Raw genomic sequence first — 24,881 nt, 5'->3', positions numbered from 1 at the left:
GGACTGATCTGAGTTTTCCTGTGTTTTTAAAACCCAAGACCAACTCGGGTTACACGTATCCCAGCAGAAGAAGGCTGGTTATCATGAATCCTATGCAAAGCTGGGCACCTCGGTCCAAACAGCTCTGCAGCAACTTTCCGTTTGCTGGCTTCTCATGGGTCAGTGCTGTGTGTGCAGACTTGGAACTGTAGCAATCCTTCCTTTGGGGCTGAGGTTGCTGTTACGTAAGCAGGTTCCCAGTGCTGGTGTGCTTAATCCTGAAACACTTTGTAGATGTGCACCTGATGTGGTTTCTATACTATGTGCATATTTTACCCTCACGTCCCTTGTCTGTTTAGATACCTGTTGGTTTTGTGCTGAAGGATTCTTCTCTAAAAGGCACCATTCCAATTAATGCCAATGGCTTCAGGAGTAAGAAGTCCTTCTTTCTAATAGGAGGCTCTAAATTTTACTGTACAGTGTCAGTGCAGTGTTTGCAGTGTCTGCCATGGATCAGCCTCTGCTTTGGACATCACCAGTCCCTGGAAAGTATGACTCCCTGTTTCTGAAGTCCCTGACTGGCCTTTTACTCTTTTTTGATGCTCCATAATAAAGAGAATAGGATTGAATAAATGTGTATGTCGGAGATAAATGTGGAATGACAAGAATACAACTGTCTTAATCCAGTAGTTGAAATATGTAAAGTCATGATTTTCTAGAAGAAAACCATATTTTCTGTAATCCTCCTGAATGTTGCATAATTGTGTAGCTACTAACAGACAGATATATGAACAAGCATGGTTTATTGTGTCAGCCTGTCAATTAAATATCACTCCTTGGATATACTTTCTTGAAAAAGTTGTATTTTTTAAAAAAGTCCCTGCTGTACAATGTGTTAATGTGGTTAGAGATGCTACTAAATGACATTTGCTATGCTGGCTCTTCAATCAGAAAGGAAGGGAGAGGAAAGAAAGGGAATTTGAAGAGGAGAGCTGCATTCTGAGCTCGACAGCTTCATTTCTACAGGAAAGGTATCTGACTGACAGCATTCATCTCTGGACCTCAAACAGAGTCTGGGCAGTTTAGCTCATCAGCCTGGTATCCTAAATACAAAGTCATGTTCTGTCTCTTTCTGACTGTACTATTTCCCCTTCCTTCCCCCCACCCAGTAACTTTTGTATCCTTTTTTTTGCCATTATCAGCTGTGTTGGACACATTCAAGACTGGGAGCCTTGCATACTCCTGTCAGTTTTGTGAAAGTGGTTGGCTGATTAGAGAGAGTGGGAGTGGGAGACACAATAAGCATCTCACCTTGGAGAAAGCTGCAGTAGGGGCCCACCTCTGAGCAGACATTGAAGAACCCACACAAAACTGACATTTTTCTTGCCCCAGCTCTTGTTGGGGGGGACCTTCTAACTGAAATACCAAGAAAAGTTTCAACCAGAGCTGGTGCCATCCCAGACGCCGAGTTGGGTCGCGCACCGCACACAGCCACAGGGAAAGTACCCATGTTCATTGCAGGGCACACAGAGTGGTGTGTCTATTCTCACCCAATCAGCTCCAAAGCCACATCAGCCGCACCCCTTATTATATGTCCCAGTTATAAACGTAGAGTGATGGCATCTGTGAATTAATTTTAAAAGCACAGAAGCAATTCGACAGCTTGATCAGCTCATTACATTCTCTTCCCAAGGGAGACCATCCTTCCACTTTCCCCCCTCTAAAAGGCCCAGAGAAGTTTGTCATATTTCTCTCTTGGTGAATGGATGGCACACATGGTCCTGCCAAGCAGTGCCAAGTGTGCATCCCTGGCAAACCAGCACCCGGAAATCAAGGTAGCACATGTTGAGGCAGTAGCAAGGCAGAGGGTTGCTGGGTTTTTTTTTTAAGGTTTGAAATTTGCAGTGTTGTCATACACAGGCAGAGCACATGGAGCAGAGGGAAGGAACCCATCAGAAGACAGTCTGACCAAATATCCTCCCTAGCTGTGTTTTTTAGTGGCAGGCCAGGCTGTGGGAAATGCTGAATGCATTTGTGGGCCACCGGCAAAGAGATTCAGGGAAGCTCAGAAACAGCCAGTGCAAGGAAATAATGAGCATTGAGACTACAGATGTAGAGGTCCCAGATGCAATGCTAGGACGACCAGAGGCCAAAAGCCACACCTGTGCAGTGTTCATACATCTCCCACTCCAAGGACCTGAGCCCTGCTGACCTTTATCAGCATAAGCCAGAAAAAGCAGCTTGGCATCAGACACAGCCACGTGAGACACAGTCATGTGTTGCCTGCGGGTGGGCAACTGAAATGTTGCAAGGTGAGGACAGAACCATCTGCCAGCTGAGCACCTGAAGTGCTTGCCCAGGAGAGGATTTTGTCATCTGCCATGGCTAACAGGCAACCCCCTGGCAGCAGTGCTCAGAGGGAAAACCTATCACTAATTGATTGCAAGAGTCTGTAAATGCTGGGAAGCAGAGCTTCCTGGCTGTTTTCCTATGGATATTTCACAGTACTGGCCAGGGGAACAAACTGAAATAATGCAAGAAGAGAGGAGCAGCTGGTAGTAAGGTTAACGTGTAAGATTTTTATACCAGTGTCTTATGTTAAGACATCTATTTGTATGTGCTGAACTAAATGGGTCTGTTCTAGGTTCCTGCAATATAATAACCAGATCTGAATGCTCCCTCCTCAAACACACACAGAGCTAAAAAGTTGTGAGGACCTTCTAAGAACGTGAAAACCCCTCTGTTTGAGTAGATTTGAGACAAGGCTTTTAAAATGCGCTACAATCTAGACTTTGTTGACAACAAAACAACAAAGCCCAGCATACCAGCACTCTCACCCCAGGAATCATTTACTATATATATCTTTATTAATAATGATTACACAAATGAACAGAACTTTCTGCAGTGACACAACAAGATAGGATGATATTAACTCACAGAGGTCTGGCATGCACACATAGTCCAAGCACAAGAATACCTCTGTGTATTTTTAACACCTTCTAACCTCCATCCCTACGGAGAAAGTTTCAAGGCTAGATAAAGCTTTAACACCAGATTCACATTTAGATTGTCAAAAACTGCATCTCCAAATCCCTTTTTTAGCCTTGAAAACGTCTTCAAGTTCTGAACGGGATTTTCTAAAGCACTACATGTTGGCAAAACACTGCCCCAGCAAAAGTGGTGAGAGCTTCACCTCTGCGGTTTCTGTCAGGTCTCACTTACACTTTTAAGAGGTGTTTCTAATGATACAGAAGGATCCCATTTAAATTAATCAAAGGAATGAAATTCTGAATTGCCTGGGAAACATGAACAAGCCAACAGACAAAGATGTATCTTCCTGGTAGCCAGCCCACCCCTCAGCTCTCAGGAGAAACTCCACTTCTGCACCAACCCCAAGTTTCATTTGCCAAAAATTACGTCTGCAGCTTCCCTCCAACTGAACTATTTAGAAAGATCACCATTGCCTTATGGAGCAGCATAGCAGCATTGTGTAATATGCTTCAGGTGCTCTTCTACTTCCAGTCTTGTGAACAAGTAGGTGCAGGAATCATAGTTTCTAAGTGTGGAGCATGGGGAAAATCCTTACTTGTTCAACCTTTTGGTATATTGCAGAGCATCAGGCAAAACTGCAAATAGTACTGAAAAGTAGGTAACACTTTGTAGCTTCCTGATGGCCAAGAGGACAGAAGAAGTGTGCATGCCATAAAGGCTGGTAGCAGGTGGGCAGAGTGGTAAGTTCTGCCACTGTTGAGCTGATCCTGCAGGAAGGTGAGGCCACAGAGTCAAGGTTTTGAACATCCCATCTAGGAGGTGTTTGTGCTTTTTCTGATGCACATGCTGTGCAGTTGCCAGTTCTGACACATGCACAAAGCAATATGTAGAGACTTCGTGGTTTTGCTTGGAAATGCAGATAGACCGAGTACTGATTTGTGTTCCTACTATAACTTCTTCTATAAAGTAGCATTTTAACTGACAGATCTGACTTTTAAGTATGATCACTGTGCCAGAAGTACTATTTCCAATTTTAACTAATAATCTTGGCTTTTGTTGTCATATAACCAAGCTACTAGTAAAATACTTAAAACGCAATTGTGCAACTCTAGTTCACTTTAGGACTCAGCTGCGCACCGAGCCCTTCTCTGATCTCAGCCAAATCTGTAATGGGTAGAGTTGTATGAAGATAGAAAGCACTAGTCAGTGCCCACTGTTACCATCATCTTCCCTCATTCTTGGTGTTGCTTCCCATCCTGTACAACAGAGACCGAGCTCAAAGGCACCACCATCCCTTGGCATTGTACTTGTATGCTACAGTGGGAGCATTTTCTACAAAGTGCTGTTCAGCCACATCTGTAACGCAGGGGTAAAGATGAGAACTGAGCCTGTCACTGACACCACCAGAAATAACCACAGGAAGATGCGATCCAGGACTTGAGCTACAAATTTCCAGTCTTGGACAACCTGGGAAAGAGAGAGGGAACAAACAGAAACAATAATGAGCCCAGTACTTTGTTGATGCTGCTACATACATTTCAGCTGTGTCCTAAAACTGACATGGGTCACCTTTTCAGCACCCAGAGCTGCAAGTCACTCAAAACACCAGAACAATTCCATAGTTTTACGCACACAGTAATCAGACTTCTTTCAGCTTCTGCAAAAGCTTTTAGCTAAGTTCATATGTGAAAGTTTACAGGCTCAAGCTTGAAGACGGCTTTATAATGCACTGGGTTTCTTTTCACAGAACTGCATTTCCCTTGAAGTGCTAGGACTTGGCTCTAGCAGAGCACTTTGGTGCACACATTGCTTCCAGTATAAGTGGTCCCATTGGCCTGTGTTTGCTTAAGTGCTCTGCTGGCTCAGATAGTGTGCATTCAGGAGGGGGATTCTGCATTGTGAGTACTGGCACAACCCTGCACACACTAAAGAGCTATTTTTAAAAGCAATTCAAGGGAATTTTTTATTACTATTATTTCAGCTTCAAACAGAAGGCTCCCATCGTGGACACTATATGCTCACATACTGCATGTTTGATTTACTGTTCATCTTTCTGCTGAAGTCCTCTCAGCACAGTCTGAATAAAGCCCTGGCTTTTGCTAGGAGGGTGCTGGCAGAAGTTTTTCTCTTTCCATGTGCTGCTAGGTGTGTTGCTCTGCTGTCCTACCCTAACATGAGACACATTGTTTATGCACACAGTAATTTGCCATTTTAACAGCCAGGTGGATTGTTGGGAGAAGGAGAGAGATGGTATTTAGGGACTAATCTGAACTAATATTAGTCAAAATCTAGAAGACCTCCACTCACAGCAGGGCAGGTACACTGTGTATAGCTGCTGGGAGGTCAGGATTGGGACCTAGCAACTGCCGTAGAACCTGCCCATAGCTGTTGTGAAAAATACGCTTTCAGAGCATGTGACAATTCAGAGGTGTTCCACATTCGTGTCTATCCCCAATTTAAGCTGGACAAGATTATTCAAATAATCCCAAAATGGGAATTCATCCAGGAGAGGCTGCTGTGGTCTCTTGCATCTGTGAAGAGCAGGGACTCTCACAGCACAATACGGTTCTCCTTGAAGCAATGCGTTTTCCCAGAAACCATATTATTTATCAAGCAGGGGAAGATCCCAGGCCATGTCTCATATGAGAGCAGGAGGAAGAGGCAAAGGGAAAGGCATGCAGAAAAGATAAGAGCTTGGAAGACATTGCTGTCAAGGAAACTGTGATCCCTCCTTGCCCTCCCTTTACCTACCTGTCTGATGAAATGCTCCTTTTTAACATGCCTGGAAATGTATCGAATGGAGTCAGCTGCCTTTTCCAGAAAGGCAATAACTATTTTCTCTCCATCTTTTGCTTGCTTGTGTTTCTGCTTCTCCAGGAACTTTGATTTCAAGGTGGTTTCCTTTTCTTCAGTGTCTGAGGAGTAACGGTCTACGTGGTCCTTCATGCAGAGCAGTCGAGGCAACTTTTGGAGGAAGAGTCTTTTAACCCAGGGAGCCATGGGATGGTAAGTTGCTGAGGAGCGGTGATGGACATTGATAACAAACACAGTCACGATGATAGAGAGGGTCACAAAAATCATGATGAACAGCAGATACTCACCAATCAGAGGAATTACTTTGGAAGAAGAAGGGATTATTTCCTCAATCACTAAAAGGAAAACAGTGAGGGACACTAGAACTGATGTAGACAATGAAAGCTTTTCTCCTTCATCTGAAGGCAAGTAAAACACCAGGACAGTTAGAAATGACAATCCCAGGCAAGGGATTATTAAGAAAAGAGTGTAAAACAGTGGAAGGCGTCTCAACACAAAGGAGTAAGTGACAAATGGGTAAGAGTACAGCCCGTCCTTCCTGTTGCCTTTCATACCTTTGGCGTTTAAGATTTCCCACTCCCCATTGTCAAAGAAGTCTTTCCTGTCTACATTTTCATCCACTAAAATCAAGTCCACCATACTGCCGTCATATGTCCACGACCCAAACTTCATGGAACAGTTCTGCCTGTCGAAGGGGAAGAAGGTCACGTCCATTGTGCAGGAGCTCTTATAACTGGCCGGTGGTGTCCAGGTCACCACTCCGTTGTACTTCACTATGACTTTGGTCATCAGGGATCCTTCAAAACGTCCATCAGCACTGGGAGTTGGACAGGAAGAAACAGTACCAAGTTCAAGACTCTGTTTGCCCCAGTACTGCCCCCTCACAGTCAGCTTTCTACCCATCACCTGGAGCACAAGGGAAGCCAACATTCATACTGCCTAAAGAAGCAGCCTTCAGACAGCAAACACAAGCTTCAGGATGGCTGACATGCCATGCCTTGCTCTGGCCTAAGCCTGGAGCAAGGAACCATGCTACTCACTTTTCAAATAAAACAATGTCGGGAAGCCACAGGGACTCAGAGGGGACACGGATTGCGGTGATCCCACCGTATTCCTCTGGATTCCAGGAGAGCTTGTGGTCGATCCATTCCTGTAACAAGCCAGCAGACTCCTCTGCCCACTCATACACAATAGTGTCATTCCTCCTCCCACCACATGCCTCAGAGGGACTGCATTGTACAGCACAATGGGCAGAGCTTTGTGCAAGACTGCTCAGCTGCAGAGAGGATGCCAAGCAGGCATGGCTGGGAGATGTTAACAGGCACAAGCACTGACCCTCCAGCCACAGCTGGGCCCCATCAACCTGTCCCTTTGCAGGCAGCCTCAAGGCAGGCACTCCCAGAGAGCACTAACTCTTGCTTCACTCACCACACTACACAGCCCACCTGAGGGTAGTCCAGAAGGAAGGAGACACTTCGCTTGGGTATGGCACCTCTTCTTCCCTCTGAGAACCAGTCCAGGGTGGTTTTGGCTGGCACTGACCATAGAAGAGCCAGCTGGCATGGCTACTACTACCCAAGTGACAGAGAGGTGGCCTTTAATTAGTTTTCACAGAATCACAGAATCACAGAATCACAGAATGTTAGGGATTGGAAGGGACCTCGAAAGATCATCTAGTCCAATCCCCCTGCCGGAGCAGGATTGCCTAGACCATATCACACAGGAACGCGTCCAGGCGGGTTTTGAATGTCTCCAGAGAAGGAGACTCCACAACCTCTCTGGGCAGCCTGTTCCAGTGTTCGGTCACACTCACCGTAAAGAAGTTTTTCCTCATATTTATGTGGAACCTCCTGTGTTCCAGCTTGCACCCATTGCCCCTTGTCCTGTCAAGGGATGTCACTGAGAAGAGCCTGGCTCCATCCTCATGACACTTGCCCTTTACATATTTATAAACATTAATGAGGTCACCCCTCAGTCTCCTCTTCTCTAAGCTAAAGAGACCCAGCTCCCTCAGCCTCTCATAAGGGAGATGTTCCACTCCCTTAATCATCTTCGTGGCTCTGCACTGGACTCTCTCTAGCAGTTCCCTGTCCTTCTTGAACTGAGGGGCCCAGAACTGGACACAATATTCCAGATGCGGCCTCACCAGGGCAGAGTAGAGGGGGAGGAGAACCTCTCTCGACCTGCTAACCACACCCCTTCTAATACACCCCAGGATGCCATTGGCCTTCTTGGCCACAAGGGCACACTGCTGACTCATGGTCATTCTGTTGTCCACTAGGACCCCCAGGTCCCTTTCCCCTACGCTGGTATCCAACAGCTCTGCCCCCAGCTTGTACTGGTACATGGGGTTGTTCTTGCCCAGATGCAGGACTCTACACTTGCCCTTGTTATATTTCATTAAATTTCTCCCCGCCCAACTCTCCAGCCTGTCTAGGTCTCTCTGAATGGCTGCGCAGCCTTCCATTGTGTCAGCCACTCCTCCCAGTTTTGTGTCATCAGCGAACTTGCTGACAGTGCACTCTATTCCCTCATCCAAGTCATTAATGAATATATTGAATAGTACTGGTCCCAGTACCGACCCTTGAGGGACTCCGCTAGACACAGGCCTCCAACTGGACTCAGTCCCATTGACCACCACTCTCTGGCTTCTTTCCTTCAGCCAGTTCTCAATCCACCTCACTACCCGATCACCCAGACCACACTTCCTCAGTTTAGCTGCGAGGATGCTGTGGGAGACCGTGTCAAACGCTTTACTGAAATAGAGATAGACCACATCCACAGCTTTACGATCATCTATCCACCTGGTTACGTCCTCATAAAAGGCTATCGAGAGATAGCCTGTTTTCAGTGGAGACCTGTTTTTTTTCAGCGAATGGAATACAACACCTGACGTCTGTACACTGTCCTTGCAAATCAAACCGATGTTTTTTCATCAGAAAGACCTGCACACTACTGCAGGAAAAATAATATGACACTATTGAAAGCATTTGGTTACAATCCTGTAGAGATAACACTATAAAAAAGCAAAACCAGGGGCATCCTGTCCATTTTTATCATGTTGGACTCCAGAACAATTTTTCTCTTCTCTTTTTGTTTTTCAGCTGGGGAGATTCTAGCAAAGTGGCTCTAGCAACCTGGAGATTTCCACAGAGATGCAGTGCAAAAGCAGCTCTCTGATCCCCATTCATTATTGATGGGGGTTTTCACTTGCCCACAAGAATAGCAGCAAGGGGAAGCAAGAGCTGTGGACTGTGGTCAATACCAAGAAGCAGAAGATGAACCACTTTCCATTAAGCTCCAGCACTAAATGCTCTCCAGGAATGTGGAGGCCTCAGACTTCTCTGGGCAATTTGCTCCATGACTTAAGGATGAACCAAAAAGCTACATTCTCTGCTTCGTCTCCCACTGTATTGTCCCCCTCTTACTTCTTTAGTTCCACATCTTTTTCACAACTATACCTACAGCCACTTGTTAGATGGGCACAGACTCACATGTGTCCTGGACACCTCCTGTAATAGGCGCAAGGGGGCTTAGGCCGGAAACATACCTGTTATGCAAGGGGATAGTCAGGACTGACAGCAGCAGCCAACACAGTCAGCTCATAGCCTGCATTACCACAACAGAAGCAAATACCCTGTGAGCCATCTGGAGATACAATCATCCCTCTGGAGTTGAATTGAAGCAGCTCCTTGGCCTGGGTTATTTGCTGCATCTGCAATATTCCTCCCTGTCCCCAGTCCTGCATTGATTTCTCTCCCAGCTAAAGCGCTCTTTCATGTGTCTGCAAGGTAAATGGTTGTGTGTCTTCTTACTAGAGCAGAAAATAGATTGTGTGCAGACTTCGAAGATGAGCAGTTTAAAACGAGAATCTCCCTGTGGGCTGTGCTGTCAGGAACTGTAACAGCAGATGCAAAGGGCCCTTTCCCCCTCTTCTCCCTTTCTTCCAAGGTGCTCCAGACCCTCCCACCCTCCCATTGCTCTCCCTTTCCTCCAGTTCTGCCAAATTCCCGTCTCTAGCTTGTCACTCAGGTGCTCAACCCACAGCAAGCAGACCAAGAAATACTGGACCCAGATTCTTGACCCTTGCTACTTGACTTCATAGCTTGCCTGAACACAAATGCTTTCTCAGCAACCACTACAGATTCTTTGCACCTTGTGTGCCTGCCTGCATGCACGTCATCAAGTCCTACCATCTTGAGCATCTGGATTTTTGGGGGGTGGGGGGGGAAGAAAACCCTTGGATTTAAGCTTTGCTCACTTCAGAAAAGCCAGACTCTTGCAGAGAAATGATGACTGTTATTGCCCCTCAACCTCACACACCCAGGGTGAGGACCAGACTTCCCTGACCTCCCCAGCTCCTGCAGAAGGACAGGGTCTGTGTCATTAGAGAGTTCTGGTTTTGTTTAGTGTTTCTCACTTTTCCTTACCAAAAAGAAAAAAATATTGAAGTTCTGCTTAATTTTATGGATCTTTTCCCAGCTGTTGTGCTTATGCACTCTAATAATCCCCCAAGAACTGGACTGCATGTGGGACCAGTTCACACTAAGCCTATGGGAATGCATGACTCCCCAAGCAGGACACCTGGGTCAGGCCACAGGTATTTAGTGCTCAGCCTGACCTGCTGTGGGCATCTGTGTGTGTGAAAATCAGAGCATGTGTCTCACTTATTTTCTGCTCCATTTGCATTTTATTTGGGCCTTGATGTTCTCAGCCCCTCAGATGGAGAAGGGGTATTAGAAACAGTAACAACTAGTGAGAGCCCAGCTCAGTAATTCTGAAAATCACTGTGCTGATTTACACTAGGGAGCTGCCCTGGCTAAAATCTGAGCACAGTCTCCAAAGGCCTCCAGAGAAATCAGCATGTCTACAGTGCAGCATCCTGGGTAGGTCCTTCTTTTAGGCATAGCATGAGGCAGAAGGATCAGATAAAGTGGCTTCTCCCTCATCCTCCCCTACACCCAAGCGGCAATGAGTGGATGGTGGCATGTCCCTACCTCCTGCAGCATGTTTAGAATAACCTGCAGCAGAATCTGATTTCCCACATCAAGAGTGGTGATACGGGCTCCAGGCTATAACTTGGGAGAGGTCAATGCTGCAATATAAACAAGGTACTCAGCATGGATGGGCTAACCCAAAACATCCCCATACAGGTTCACGCAGCAATGGACAGAGGATTGGTAGGTGTCTCTGCATTAGCATTGCAGGCCTAACACCCTTGGGCAGCCTGGACTTGCATTTGGCCCACTAATATGAGTCAGTACTTCAGGTCCCTCTCTTCTGCAGTCACTGTAACCTGGGTGAAGCTGTCACCCAGCCAAAGGAATGAAGGCTGCCCCACAGCACAGGAGACTTTGCTGTCCTGGATGGATCAAGCAGCCAAGTCTTCCCTAAGAAGGAGGAGACGGTCAGACCCAGGAATATTCTGTCAAAGGCTGCAAAAGGCTGTAAAATTTTTCTGGGGACACTTGCAGGAACAGAGAGAATGAGGAGGGTGAAGTGGGTTGATTTCACACCTGCAAACTGCAGGGCTTGGACCCAGAGGGTGAAGTGGGTGCTGCAGCCTGCAAAGAGAGAGGTAGGAATGGGGAGAGGACAGATTGGGGGGTGAGGGGTTACCTTTGTAGGAGGGCTCTGCTGTCTTCCCAAGAACCTACTCAAACAAAGGAAGGAAGCCAAGATCTGGCCCTGTGCACATGAGGGGCTCTGCAATTGCAGCTGAAGTGGGGGGAATGTAACACAGCAGCTCTTTCAGTGCAGGTTCTCAGCAGCTGGATTTGGATCAGTGACAAATTTCCCCAGCAAAAGGGGGAATCCGTGTCCTCCCTGCAGCAAGGGGAAGTCTGAGCTTCTCGCTCTTCAAGGGAGATACCATCTTTGCATATGTCCTGGTTTGGCCCAAACCAGGCCAATTAGTCTTAGAGAAACCAAGGTCACTGCTAAATTCCTCACTGCTTACGAGTGAAGAGCTGAAGGGGGTTGTACCTGCAGGGAGGAGTGGACGGGGCAGGTGACCCAGGATTGACCGGCAAGGTATTCCATCCCATACACGTCATTCTCACTTTCCTGCTTATCACTAACCCACTGCCTCCTGGAGGTGGGGCCCAGGAGGGAGGGGCCCTCCTGTCTCCCACTGATTGGTACCAGCTTTGCCAAATCTCCAGTTAAAAGCCTGCAGGTGTGATGGCAGGGAAGCTACTGCATTTTCCCCTCTGCCCGTGCTGGGGAGAGCTATTGCATTTTCCCCTCTGCCCGTGCTGGGGGGAAGCTATTGCATTTTGCCCTCTGCCCGTGCTGGGTGGAGCTACTGCATTTTCCCTTCTGTCTGTGCTGGGGGGAGGTACTGCCTTTTCCCCTCTGCCTGTACTGGGGGGAGCAACTCTGCCTCAGGAGGATTTCCAAGCTCTTGATCTTGGTTTTGTACATATTTGTATATATTTGGTTATTTCTATTATTATTGTTATTATATTCTTTTTCATTATTATAGTTTATTAAAACTGTTTTAACTTTCCAACCCATAAGTCTCTCTCCCTTTTCCCTTTCCCTTTCCCTTGGCGGGGGGGAGAGGGTTAACAGAGAGCATCTGCCACCTGGTTAATAGCTGGCCCAGCTTTAAACCGTGACAGATTCATTGGTGCCCAACGTGGGGCACGAGAGAAGCTCCAACAGGTTGCTCTGATAAGTTGAATCCTGGCTCTGGTGGGAGGAGACCCGGAGAGCTCAGCTGAGAGAATATCAGATTTCTTCCTTTGAGATTTACGAGGGGTTGGAAAGTTAAAACAGATAGTGAAGATGGTGATGTCATTTTTGAATGCTGTGTTATCTCATCTTTTTATGGAGTTTCTTTCACAGTTGAGTATTGCAATGATGCCTTACCTGCCGTGGGCACTGTGTTATTGCTTGCTTCTTATGAATGTTTACATGCAGTTTAGCAGTGGGCGCTGGTCAAAATGTATTGTTTTGGTATGGGGTTTGATACTGATTTATGCTGTGATAAACTGGGCAGTTAATATTCCGATCTCTTATCTCTATGACACAATGATGGGCAGCTTTAATCGCGAATCAGTAGCAGCGACTTCATCTGCACGCTCCAGGCGTCCTTTAGCTGATTCTGTTCATGATTACACTTCCAGTTTTACTTCGGGAAATAGCACCTTCTCCTTTTCTGCCAAGCTGATTCCACTAGATTTTGCGAAATTAGGATGGTGCTGTCTAGGTGGCATGTTTTTATTTTTGGTTGTCCTGAATGTGTTTCTGATGTGGGATAAGATTAAATATCGGTGCAGGGACAGTTGTAGGTATTATGCAACCACCTCAGATCCTACAGTGTGTACTACCGCTACAGCCACTAAACCCACTGAAGCCTCAGCAGCCTCTACCACAGCTGCTACACCCCCCAAGATGGCCACTGCAGCTACTCAGACTCTCAGCACTCCCCCGACAGCCACTGCATCTACTCAGACTCCAGCATCTATTGAATCTGTACCAATTGCTCCTGTAACCAGGAAGAAATACCAAAAGAAATCAGCTCGTGAAGAGAAGGATGATGACTCAGAGCCTTCTAAGGCAGAGCCATCATATGACCCAGGTGAGGGCCCTTCTCAGGCAGAGATAGGGCCCGACACAGATGGGGGTTTCCTCGATCGTCCTTTTAAAGCAGACCCATCACAGAAGAAAGGTCCTTCTAAAGCAGAACTATCACAAGAGGAGGACTCGGATGTAGAGATAACCTACCACTCTTTATCCCTGAAGGACCTGAGAAATATAAGGAAAGACTTCAGCCGTTATGACGGTGAACCTATTATTACCTGGTTGCTCCGATGCTGGGATAATGGGGCAGATAGCATGCAATTAGATGGCAGAGAAGCCAGACAGTTGGGATCCCTGTCCAGAGATGGTGGTATTGATAAGGCGCTCGCAAGAAAGTCAAACACTGTCAGTCTCTGGAGGCGACTCTTGTCAGCTGTAAAGAGCAGGTATCCCTATAAAGATGATGTTATGAGCCACCTGAGCAAATGGACCACTATAGAAAAAGGTATTAACTACCTTAGAGAACTGGCTGTGCAAGAGATCATTTATAGACACCCACGGGACATTGTAGATCCTGTAGATCCTGATGAAGTGGAATGCAACCGATCCATGTTCCGGAAGGTTGTGAAGAATGCTCCACCGACATATACCCATACATTGTCAATATTAGTATGGGGAGAAGATGATATGGCACATTCTACTGTGGGCAAAATGGCTAACTGTATGCGACAGTATGAAGATAGTATTTCTTCCCCACTGCAGGCACGCATCTCGGCTGTGGAAAAACTGACTAAGGAAAACAAGGACTCATTTAAACAACTGTCAGACAAACTGTCCAGGATCGAGAATAAACTTGACTCTCTACCTACACAGACGCGCGTTGCAGCTGTTAAGAGAAAACGTTCTCCTACAGGACCAGCTCAAAGGAAACGGAACACATCACGAGGTATCCTGTGGTTTGCCCTGCGTGGTTATGGGGAGGACATGAGCAGATGGCATGGACAACCTACCAGTACCCTACAGGCATGAGTACGTGAGTTGCAAGCTAAAAGAAATACCAGAGAGAATTTTTCTAGGAGGATGGCTGCTCCAGTTACCAGTGAGCAGGACCCCAGCCAGGGTAGATGGGCCTCAAATCATTTTTTCCCAAGTGTGAATAGGAGAAATGAAGGTCCAGTCCCTGTGAGCAGCACGAATCCATTTCTTAATTAGGGGGGCCCTGCCTCCAGCCAGGTGGAGGAGAGGGACAACCGAGTTTACTGGACTGTGTGGATTCGATGGCCTGGCACATCAAAGCCACAAAGGTATCGAGCCTTGGTAGACACTGGTGCACAGTGCACCCTAATGCCATCGGATCATAAAGGGACAGAATCTATCAGTATTTCAGGAGTAACAGGAGGATCTCAAGTGTTATCTGTATTGGAGGCCGAAGTGAGCCTAACTGAAAATGAATGGAAAAAGCACCCCATTGTGACTGGCCCAGATGCTCCGTGCATCCTTGGCATAGACTACCTCAAGAGAGGGTATTTTAAGGACCCAAAAGGGTATAGACGGGCCTTTGGTGTAGCAGCTGTAGAGACTGTGGACATTAAACAGCTGTCTACCTTGCCTGGCCTCTCAGAAGATCCTTCTGTTGTGGGGTTGCTGAAGGTTGAAGAACAACAGGTGCCAATTGCTACTACCACGGTGCACCGACGACAATATCGTACCAATCGAGACTCCCTGATCCCCATTCATAAACTGATTAGACAATTAGAAAATCAAGGAGTGATTGGCAAGACTCGCTCACCCTTTAATAGTCCTATATGGCCAGTGCGAAAGTCTGATGGAGAATGGAGATTAACTGTGGACTATCGTGGCCTAAATGAAGTTACGCCACCTCTGAGTGCTGCTGTGCCAGACATGCTAGAACTTCAATACGAACTGGAGTCAAAGGCAGCCAAGTGGTACGCCACCATAGACATTGCTAATGCCTTTTTCTCTATTCCTTTGGCACCAAAGTGCAGGCCACAGTTTGCTTTTACCTGGAGAGGTATCCAGTATACCTGGAATCGACTGCCCCAGGGGTGGAAACACAGTCCTACTATTTGCCATGGACTGATCCAGACTGCACTAGAAAAGGGTGGAGCTCCAGAACATTTGCAATACATTGATGACATCATTGTGTGGGGAGATACAGCAGCAGAAGTTTTTGACAAAGGGGAGAAAATAATCCAAATTCTTCTGCAAGCTGGTTTTGCCATAAAAAGGGGCAAGGTCAAGGGACCTGCCCGGGAGATCCAGTTTTTAGGGATTAAATGGCAAGATGGGCGTCGCCAGATCCCGATAGAGGTGATCAACAAAATAACAGCCATGTCCCCATCAACTAACAAAAAGGAAACACAAGCCTTCTTAGGCGTTGTGGGTTTCTGGAGAATGCATATTCCAGATTACAGCCAGATTGTACGCCCTCTTTATCAAGTGACCAGAAAGAAGAATGATTTTCAGTGGGGCCCTGAACAACGACAGGCTTTTGAACAGATTAAACAAGAGATTGTGCATGCAGTAGCCCTTGGACCAGTCCGTACGGGACAAGATGTTAAAAATGTGCTCTACACCTCAGCTGGGGACAATGGTCCTACCTGGAGCCTCTGGCAGAAAGTGCCAGGGGAGACTCGAGGTCGACCCCTAGGATTTTGGAGTCGAGGATACAAGGGCTCCGAGGCCAATTACACTCCAACTGAAAAAGAGATACTGGCAGCGTATGAAGGAGTTAGAGCTGCTTCAGAGGTAATTGGTACTGAAGCACAACTTCTCCTAGCACCTCGATTACCAGTACTAGGCTGGATGTTCAAGGGTAAGGTTCCCACTACCCATCCTGCAACTGATGCGACGTGGAGTAAATGGATTGCATTAATTACGCAGAGGGCTCGAATAGGAAACCCTAATCGCCCAGGAATCTTAGAAGTGATCATGGACTGGCCAGAAGGCAAAGACTTCGGAATGCCACCAGAAAAGGAGGTGACACGTGCTGAAGAAGCCCCACCATATAATGAACTACCAGAGGATGAGAAGCAGTATGCCCTGTTCACCGATGGATCCTGCCGTCTTGTAGGAAAGCATCGGAAGTGGAAAGCTGCTGTATGGAGTCCCATACGACGAGTCACAGAAGCCACAGAAGGACAAGGTGAATCAAGTCAATTCGCAGAGGTAAAAGCCATCCAGCTGGCTCTAGACATTGCTAAACGAGAAAAGTGGCCAAGGCTGTATCTTTATACTGACTCATGGATGGTGGCAAATGCCTTGTGGGGGTGGTTAAAGCAGTGGAAGCGAAGCAACTGGCAGCGCAAAGGGAAACCTATTTGGGCTGCTGAATTGTGGCAAGATATTGCTGCTCAGCTAGAGGAACTAGTCGTGAAGGTACGTCATGTAGATGCTCACGTACCTAAAAGTCGGGCAACTGAGGAACATCGAAACAACCAACAAGCGGATCAAGCTGCTAAAGTGTTCCAAATAGATTTGGACTGGGAACATAAAGGTGAACTATTTTTAGCTCGGTGGGCTCATGACACTTCAGGTCATCAAGGGAGAGACGCAACATACAGATGGGCTCGTGACCGAGGGGTGGACTTAACCATGGACTCTATTGCACAGGTTATCCATGATTGTGAAACATGCGCCGCAATTAAGCAAGCCAAACGGTTAAAACCTTTGTGGTATGGGGGGCGGTGGTTGAAATATAAATATGGGGAGGCCTGGCAAATTGACTATATCACACTCCCTCAAACCCGCCAGGGTAAACGCTATGTGCTTACCATGGTGGAGGCGACCACCGGATGGTTGGAAACATACTCTGTACCCCATGCCACTGCCCGGAACACTATTCTGGGCCTTGAAAAGCAAATCTTGTGGCGACACGGCACGCCAGAGAGAATTGAGTCGGACAATGGGACTCATTTCAAAAACAGTCTCATAGACAACTGGGCCAAAGAGCATGGCATTGAATGGGTATATCACATCCCCTATCATGCACCAGCCTCTGGGAAAATTGAACGGTATAATGGGCTGTTAAAAACTACCCTGAAAGCAATGGGGGGTGGAACCTTTAAAAACTGGGATAAGCATCTGGCACAAGCTACCTGGTTAGTTAACACCAGGGGATCTATCAATCGAGCTGGCCCTGCTCAGTCAGACCTTCTACATACAGTAGAAGGAGATAAAGTCCCGGTGGTGCATGAAAGGAATCTATTGGGAAAAACTGTCTGGATTCTTCCTGTAACAGGCAAAGGTAAACCCATTCGTGGGATTGCTTTTGCTCAGGGACCTGGATGTACTTGGTGGGTGATGTTGCAAGATGGTGAAGTCCGATGTGTCCCTGAAGGTGATCTGATTCTGGGTGAGACTACTTAATTCTGAACTGTATGTTTTTACTGCATAAGTGTCTTTTAGGTTAAGACAGTGGTGATGAGACCGGAGCTAGCTTCATCAAGTGGCGTCCAGTAACCTCCTCGAGTCTGACATCTTTAACCTGCAACCCGTGGGCATGCACCATGACAAAAGAGAGACTGCTAGCCAGAAAGACTGCTGAGAGACTGCTAACCAGATGGAAACCCACAATCCTGAACCAAATGAACTTGATGGACTTTTTGCATAAAGATGAATCATAAACTAGTGATATGTATATCTATATTTGAAAATGAAAAGGTAGTGGTGATCTGAGTATGACATGAATGGTATGGAATAAGGGGTGGAATGTCCTGGTTTGGCCCAAACCAGGCCAATTAGTCTTAGAGAAACCAAGGTCACTGCTAAATTCCTCACTGCTTACGAGTGAAGAGCTGAAGGGGGTTGTACCTGCAGGGAGGAGTGGACGGGGCAGGTGACCCAGGATTGACCGGCAAGGTATTCCATCCCATACACGTCATTCTCACTTTCCTGCTTATCACTAACCCACTGCCTCCTGGAGGTGGGGCCCAGGAGGGAGGGGCCCTCCTGTCTCCCACTGATTGGTACCAGCTTTGCCAAATCTCCAGTTAAAAGCCTGCAGGTGTGATGGCAGGGAAGCTACTGCATTTTCCCCTCTGCCCGTGCTGGGGAGAGCTATTGCATTTTCCCCTCTGCCCGTGCTGGGGGGAAGCTATTGCATTTTGCCCTCTGCCCGTGCTGGGTGGAGCTACTGCATTTTCCCTTCTGTCTGTGCTGGGGGGAGGTACTGCCTTTTCCCCTCTGCCTGTACTGGGGGGAGCAACTCTGCCTCAGGAGGATTTCCAAGCTCTTGATCTTGGTTTTGTACATATTTGTATATATTTGGTTATTTCTATTATTATTGTTATTATATTCTTTTTCATTATTATAGTTTATTAAAACTGTTTTAACTTTCCAACCCATAAGTCTCTCTCCCTTTTCCCTTTCCCTTTCCCTTGGCGGGGGGGAGAGGGTTAACAGAGAGCATCTGCCACCTGGTTAATAGCTGGCCCAGCTTTAAACCGTGACAGCATATAATGTCCATATGGCCTTTAGGGGTTCTGCTCTACCCAGAAGCTCACACTCACTATAGCACTACAAGTACCAGACTGAGAACAAAACGTGAGCTGCATTTCTCCTCCACCAGCCCAGCAACCCCTGGGAAACAATTCCCATGGCATCCTTTCAAGTACGGTTTGGGTTTTATGTCGTCTGCCTAGGATCAGATGACATGTTTATGGATACTCACATGGCTGAAAGACTCAAAATAATTGTCACAAGGTCAGTAAACTGGTGCAACGTAATCTAAACCAAACACAGTGTTCTACAGGAGTGAAGAAGAAAGGAGACCTAACAGTTCAACTTGCACCTTTCCCCCATTTGTATAAATTATCATCACTTCCAGAAGCAAGTATGTAAGAGAGATATGATTAATATGCCACAGATTTTAATTTTGGGCAGTAGCATGATGGCCTTTTCTTTCTCTTTACTTATGCTGAAGAAGAAACCTATCCGAGGCACCACTCTTAGCTCAGGCAAGAGAGACATTACTTGTGTGACCTCTAAGTCTGAGACAGGATAGTCCCTCAGGGCACGCACAGCATCTCAGAGACAGCCAATGTAGTATCAGATGTTGCTTCCCTGAAATACAGCTGGCTTGAGCACACAGCTGGGGTGAAGGCCAGGAGAGGAGGGTACCCTATTTTCTGAAGGCCCACCTGCCTGCCTTTCTGCCCCTTTATGCATTTGCTGAAGTGAGAGGAGTAAAGTAAAAACTTCAGGCAAGGTAACATGGCACTGCTTTTGTCTGGCCACTCGGCGTCACGAAAGAGGATGGATGGCGCGGTGGGCAGCAGGCTGGGATGGCCCCTAAGCTCAGCAGCCCCGCACTGAAAGGGGAGGCCTGATTTGGTCTAATTTACCTGCTTCAGCCACACGTTGGTTGTCATCAGCTGATTCTTCTCATCCTAGGGTGACATAAGGTAGAGAGAGTTGCAATACCAAAATAGCCAGCAGAAACAGAACCTGTGCCTGCCAAGTCCAACCCTGTACTGAGCAGAGGAGGTCCCTGAGGTCCTGTGTCCCCATGGGCCTGGGCTCTTCAGTCACTGTTGGGGGAAGTGAACTGACTTTCTAGGTGCTGTCCCTGCTCTTGCTGGGAGGTCCTGAGGCTGGAAAATGGAGGTCTGGCATTTCACAACAGCCTGAAGGAATCAGATGCCAAAGAGCAGGAAGGCAGCAGGGCTCAGCCAGCAAGTAGTGTCAGGACACACATGGTTGTGGGCTCATGTGATGGCTAATCTCCCCACACTGCTCAGCCTCGAGCAAGTTTGAGAAGATACAATCTGAAACATTGTGCTGAATATGTAAGTAAAGCACAAAATTACAGTCTGCCTTCCACAGCATCAGGGTATGCTGCCAAAGGCCAGGGGATGCAAGGAGCACAGAGTTGTGTGGGTACCTCTGGGCCCCGTGCAAATTCCACGGTGCATTGCAGTGATGGAGGGGAGAGGGAAGGGAAACTTTCCACGTGGGCAAAAACATGGGATTGCCTGTTTTGCCTCTAGTGTCTTACCTGAGTGGCCAGCTGGGTCAAGACAGGAGCTGGCTTTGGCCTGGGTACAAGCTTGCGTTGAGTGAACAACATCCAACCAGCTCTACCCTTCCTCACCCCTGTCCTGTAGCTGCCTTGTCATTAAACTGCAAATGTAGGTGCCAGGGACTGTCTGGCATGGACTGTTTGATTAATACCTGATTCACTGAGAGGCCTTATTCACTGAGAACAGTGGGGAAAAAAGAACCTTCAGGTTTGCCACAAGGCAAATGTGTCTTACAGTCCCTGCTGTGCGTGGTGCAGGAGGTCACATCACCAGCACCTCATCACACTCAGCATTTTGTTGCCTGACCATCACTTTGCATTTCATGTGTCAGGAGGCAAAAGCCAACGACATCACCAGCCCTCCCAGGTGGATGCACAACTGTCTGTAAACGAAGGGATGTTTTACCGAGTCTGACGCAACACTTACTACATCCACAAGCTGGGATATCTTTAATCCAAAACGGACTTTGATAGTGTCGTTGGAGTTTTCCACAGGGCGAACCCATTTCTGGTAGCCTTGAAATAAGTGCTTGAGAAGCACATCCTCGTTTTCAGCGATTGAACTGAAGGCAGCCACATCTGGAAGAGAGAAACAGAGAGTGGGGGCATGCTGGAAAGCAGACGTGGAGAACAGCACGACCTGAAGAAGTGAGGCAGAGTGATGATGTGAGACAAATCCGCCTCTGGGCAGCTCTTGTCAGTAAAATCTGTAGGAATTCAGATGCACAGACTCTCAGCAGAGCCAGGGTGAAGGGAGGGGAGGGCAAGACAGCCCAAGCCCAACTCACACACAAAAAAATCATCAGACTAGAGCAGTGATGACTTTGTACTAGGTTTCTGTTTCCTGTGGCCTTTTTGTCTTGAGTCAACATACTTGCCCAGTCTTTCTTGTTTATTATTCTTTAAAAGATCCGCAGGATCAGAGCACCAAGTGCTCTCTTTCACTCTTGAGTCGTAAATAAGCAGCCTGATATATGCCACCCTGAGAAAGAGTTCTGTTTTTTCAGATACCTGTGGTGTACCACAGACAGCCGGGGCAACAGGGGAAATCTGGTCACTGTGGGACAATGCCTGGCTGGCTGGCCTGCATCTAGAAACAGCAGCAATACACTGTGGGCATTTCAGGGCCCAGGGACTTCACTTGCACTTTCTTGGTTTCTATGGCCTCTCCGAGACGGAGGCTGCCCTGCACAAGGATCAAGGTGGTGGGATTTCCTCGCTGGAAGCTACAGGGCCTGTAAGCCAGATCTGAGGCAGCCTCACGCAGCACTTGGAAATGAATCCTCCTTCTGGGGTTAATCAGGAGATAGCAGCAAATATTTGAGAAAGCTGAATTCCCAGTTGGGGGGTGGTTGGGTGGGCAACAGCATCGGTGGAGCAAAAAGTAAAAGGAATTCATCTGGCAGTAGGAGGAGATGGATGATGCAGCCAGGGCCAGGTCTGCCTGCAGCCAAGCACTGAGCCAACATGGTCTGTACTTGCAAGACTTGGGACTCCCCCAGTCCCTGCCACCACGCTGCCCCTTCCCTCTGCTACCACGAAAGGGGAAGGGCAGTTCAGACCCTCCATCCTCTCCCAAATGCCAGCCCCACTCTCCATAGCGCTGAGGTCCTGACACGACTGCCATCTCTTGCCTTGTCCACACATGCAGCACCCAAGGACGAGAAGGATTTCACCTCTCTTCAAAAGCACCATGGAGGAAAAAGGAGCTCGTGCTGCTCGGCCCCGTGCCATAGGGGTCACAGCCAATATTACTGTGCCAGCAGTCAAAGGGGACCTCACAGGGCGCTGCCTGGGTACCACCTTGTCCCCTCACCACCCATGCCCTGCCAGCCCCAGTGTGAGCAGGACACCTGCGCCTGGATTGCCAGCCATTGGCATGCTCTGAGCCTGTTGCAGCCGAGTGACAGTGCAAGGACTGGGCAACGGGAGAGCCCTAGCAGGGAAACACAGCTGAGGGGCTCACACATGCTGTGCAGCAAACATCAGGGGTAAGGCAGCCCCCAGCAGGGTCCCTCCACCACGGGGAAAGAGGAAAGGGCACCCGAGCCCAGCAGCCCCTCCAGAGAGAAAACCAGGGGCAGAGGGTAATGCACTGCCACCTGCACGGAGGAAAAGGAGTGACCACAGACCACTGTCCCTGCCAATGTCCTCTTTGCCCAGCAGCTGCTGCCCATCTCCTGGGCGAGACAGGCCATGCAGCCTCCTCTCGCACGGCAGGGTCTGTGTGAGGCTATGAGTAGGGGAAGACCTGGCAGGAAGGGGCACAGCTGAAGGACTGCCTGAAGCAAAAACTCGCTCCACACCAGAATTTCCCATTGGACAAAATCGTTCCCTAATGCAGCACTGTCATCCCCAACTTCCAGGCACAGCAAATGCCCATTCCTCTTTGGGAAGCTGTAAACTCTGAAGCCTAATGATTGCCACTCACAGGGTAACAATTACTTTACTGTCAGATGTTCTAGCACAGGCTGTGCTTGTCCTCTGTTGTTGGACATGCAGATGTGGTGGGGTTACCACTTGGGGAGGTGGAGGTCAGCTGGTCAGAGGGAGCTTTCACACCCCTTTCCACCTGCTCTGCACCACAGGCAGGGATGAGCTCGCGCAGCTGTCCATACAGTTTATAGCAGCCTCTGCGGCCACCCTGTGTCTTGCCACTTTGTCACAACCCTTTGAGGTCTGCTGTTACCAACTGGGAGAGAACAAATGCCCCTTCTGCTTGCTCCAGGGTTTATCCTCACACCAGGGCTAACCCCAGCTCTACCACAGCAAATGGGGGACAGGGTTTGGGGGTCTGTCCTAGGAAACTGGATTGCCTGCCCAAGCATGCCAGACAGGCATTGCATCCACAACCAAAGGAAAAGAAAGAACATATTTCTCCCCACCCCCACTACCCACAATCTCAGTGGCCCAGTTCCCTGACACATATGAGTCTCTGCAGAAACCCCAGCTCCCATTCCTTTTGCTTTCCCTTTAGGTGTATGGTTGTTAAACACAGGAAATTTAATAGGAAACCCATTGAACAGAAAAAATCCACAACCCCAAAATGTGCAGGATCAAAACCAGCATTGTCTTAATGCTGGAATACATTGCTCTGGGTTTATTTGAGTATAATTCCCTGCATACACATACGCAACCACACACCCCACAGGCATGGTGTTTGTGGCTGTGTATGAGCTCCCTCACAGGAAAATGGTGCCATTCCACAGCCTGTACCTCACATGCAGTCCAAGGGCCCTAATGCTCCAAGAGGGTACAGCAAAGAGGTGGTAAAGCTGGTTTTGGGGCTTGGGATGTGTTGATTCTCAGCTGCTGGGGGAGCCATAGAAAAGAGTGAAAAAGACTTGAGAAGTCTCACAGAGAAGAAAGCCAGAAGGAATAAGACTGGTGCCCTTATAAGACAGCCTCAGTACTTGCAGGAGGACAGTTTAAAAGCAGAAGTTTTTCATGAGAAGGAAGACATATCAAGCAGAAAAAAATAGCCTAATAGCTCTTTTGATCAAGCCCTGTCTGATGATTAAGTTAGATAAAGCCAAGGAGAAAACACTGAACAGAGTAGCACTGCCTTTGAAAAAAAACAGAGAAGCAGCCGTAGGATAGATGCATCCCTGAATTCATCATATGGCGCACAGAGAAGGCAAACGTTTGGGAGCTCCCTGATAGGTTACCACGCGTACAAGTAAGCGAGCACTGTTTGCCATCTCCCTTCTCACCCAGCTTCCCATTTCTCTCTGTGGTCCATGCCAGGAGCAGTTCCCCACGGGTGCAGAAGCAGGAGTGCTGGGGCAGGGACTCTGCTAAACAAATGTGCCAAACACCCTGAGAAATACAAACTGGACACCTAGCCTTTCATCAGCTCGCCTGAGGCATTTCAGTTTTGCTCCTGGTGATGGAGATTCTCCCGTAACTCCCTTTAGCAATGAGAGTTGACCTTAGGGTTTTTTTGTTAACTTCTACCCAGCGACCACCCCCCCACCCCAGTTATTAAAATCCTGTTTCAGGCGGTGTTAAGAAGACCAAGGGAAGCTGGCATCTACCTTGTTCCAGCAAGCAGTAGCTAACTGGCCAGCAGAAAAAAAAAATCTTGAACATCTGCAGCTTGGCTTGGAAGAAGAAGAAATGACACTTACCTGAGCGACTCAGACACAGTGCAAAGAGCACTAGGCAAAGCATGGGCACCACTGTGGCTTTTCCTTTAAATCTTATCTTTTGTTTTCATAAGCAAATCGGTCTCATCCTAGTAGGGGACTAAAACAATCTAGTTAGAAATCAAGGCAGACAATTCAGTCTGCAAGGCAAGACAGCACCTCTCAAGCCATATCTTGCCTCATTATGACGCTCCATAAATCACACTTCATTGATTTTCAGTCAGCTGTCACATCCCGTAAGCCTAAAACAGGGCTCTGGGTCCTAAACTCTGACTGATTTGTTTGTGGCAGTATTTGAGCGGCTCTAGCCACTGTGGTCTAGGAGTAGAAGTGAGGCAAGGTTTTTAAGGTGGAGAAATGCCTTTTATTATGCTGCC

The 24,881-nt window shown here is 47.8% G+C and overlaps 1 protein-coding gene across 1 annotated transcript; it reads right to left on the bottom strand.

The window, feature by feature from the left end:
- Positions 1–4,302: 4,302 nt before the first annotated feature.
- On the bottom strand, positions 4,303–24,529 carry CHRNB3 (cholinergic receptor nicotinic beta 3 subunit). Its single transcript, XM_068424029.1, has 6 exons — positions 24,487–24,529; positions 20,784–20,935; positions 19,680–19,724; positions 6,825–6,934; positions 5,722–6,601; positions 4,303–4,437 (listed from the first exon to the last, which is right to left on the bottom strand). The coding sequence occupies exons 1-6, from the start codon at positions 24,527–24,529 to the stop codon at positions 4,303–4,305; spliced, it is 1,365 nt and encodes a 454-aa protein (XP_068280130.1).
- Positions 24,530–24,881: the final 352 nt, after the last annotated feature.

The sequence above is a fragment of the Nyctibius grandis genome, chromosome Z (assembly GCF_013368605.1).
Source record: "Nyctibius grandis isolate bNycGra1 chromosome Z, bNycGra1.pri, whole genome shotgun sequence".
Taxonomy (NCBI): Eukaryota; Metazoa; Chordata; class Aves; order Nyctibiiformes; family Nyctibiidae; genus Nyctibius; species Nyctibius grandis.
This window is presented reverse-complemented; position numbering and strand designations above follow the sequence as displayed.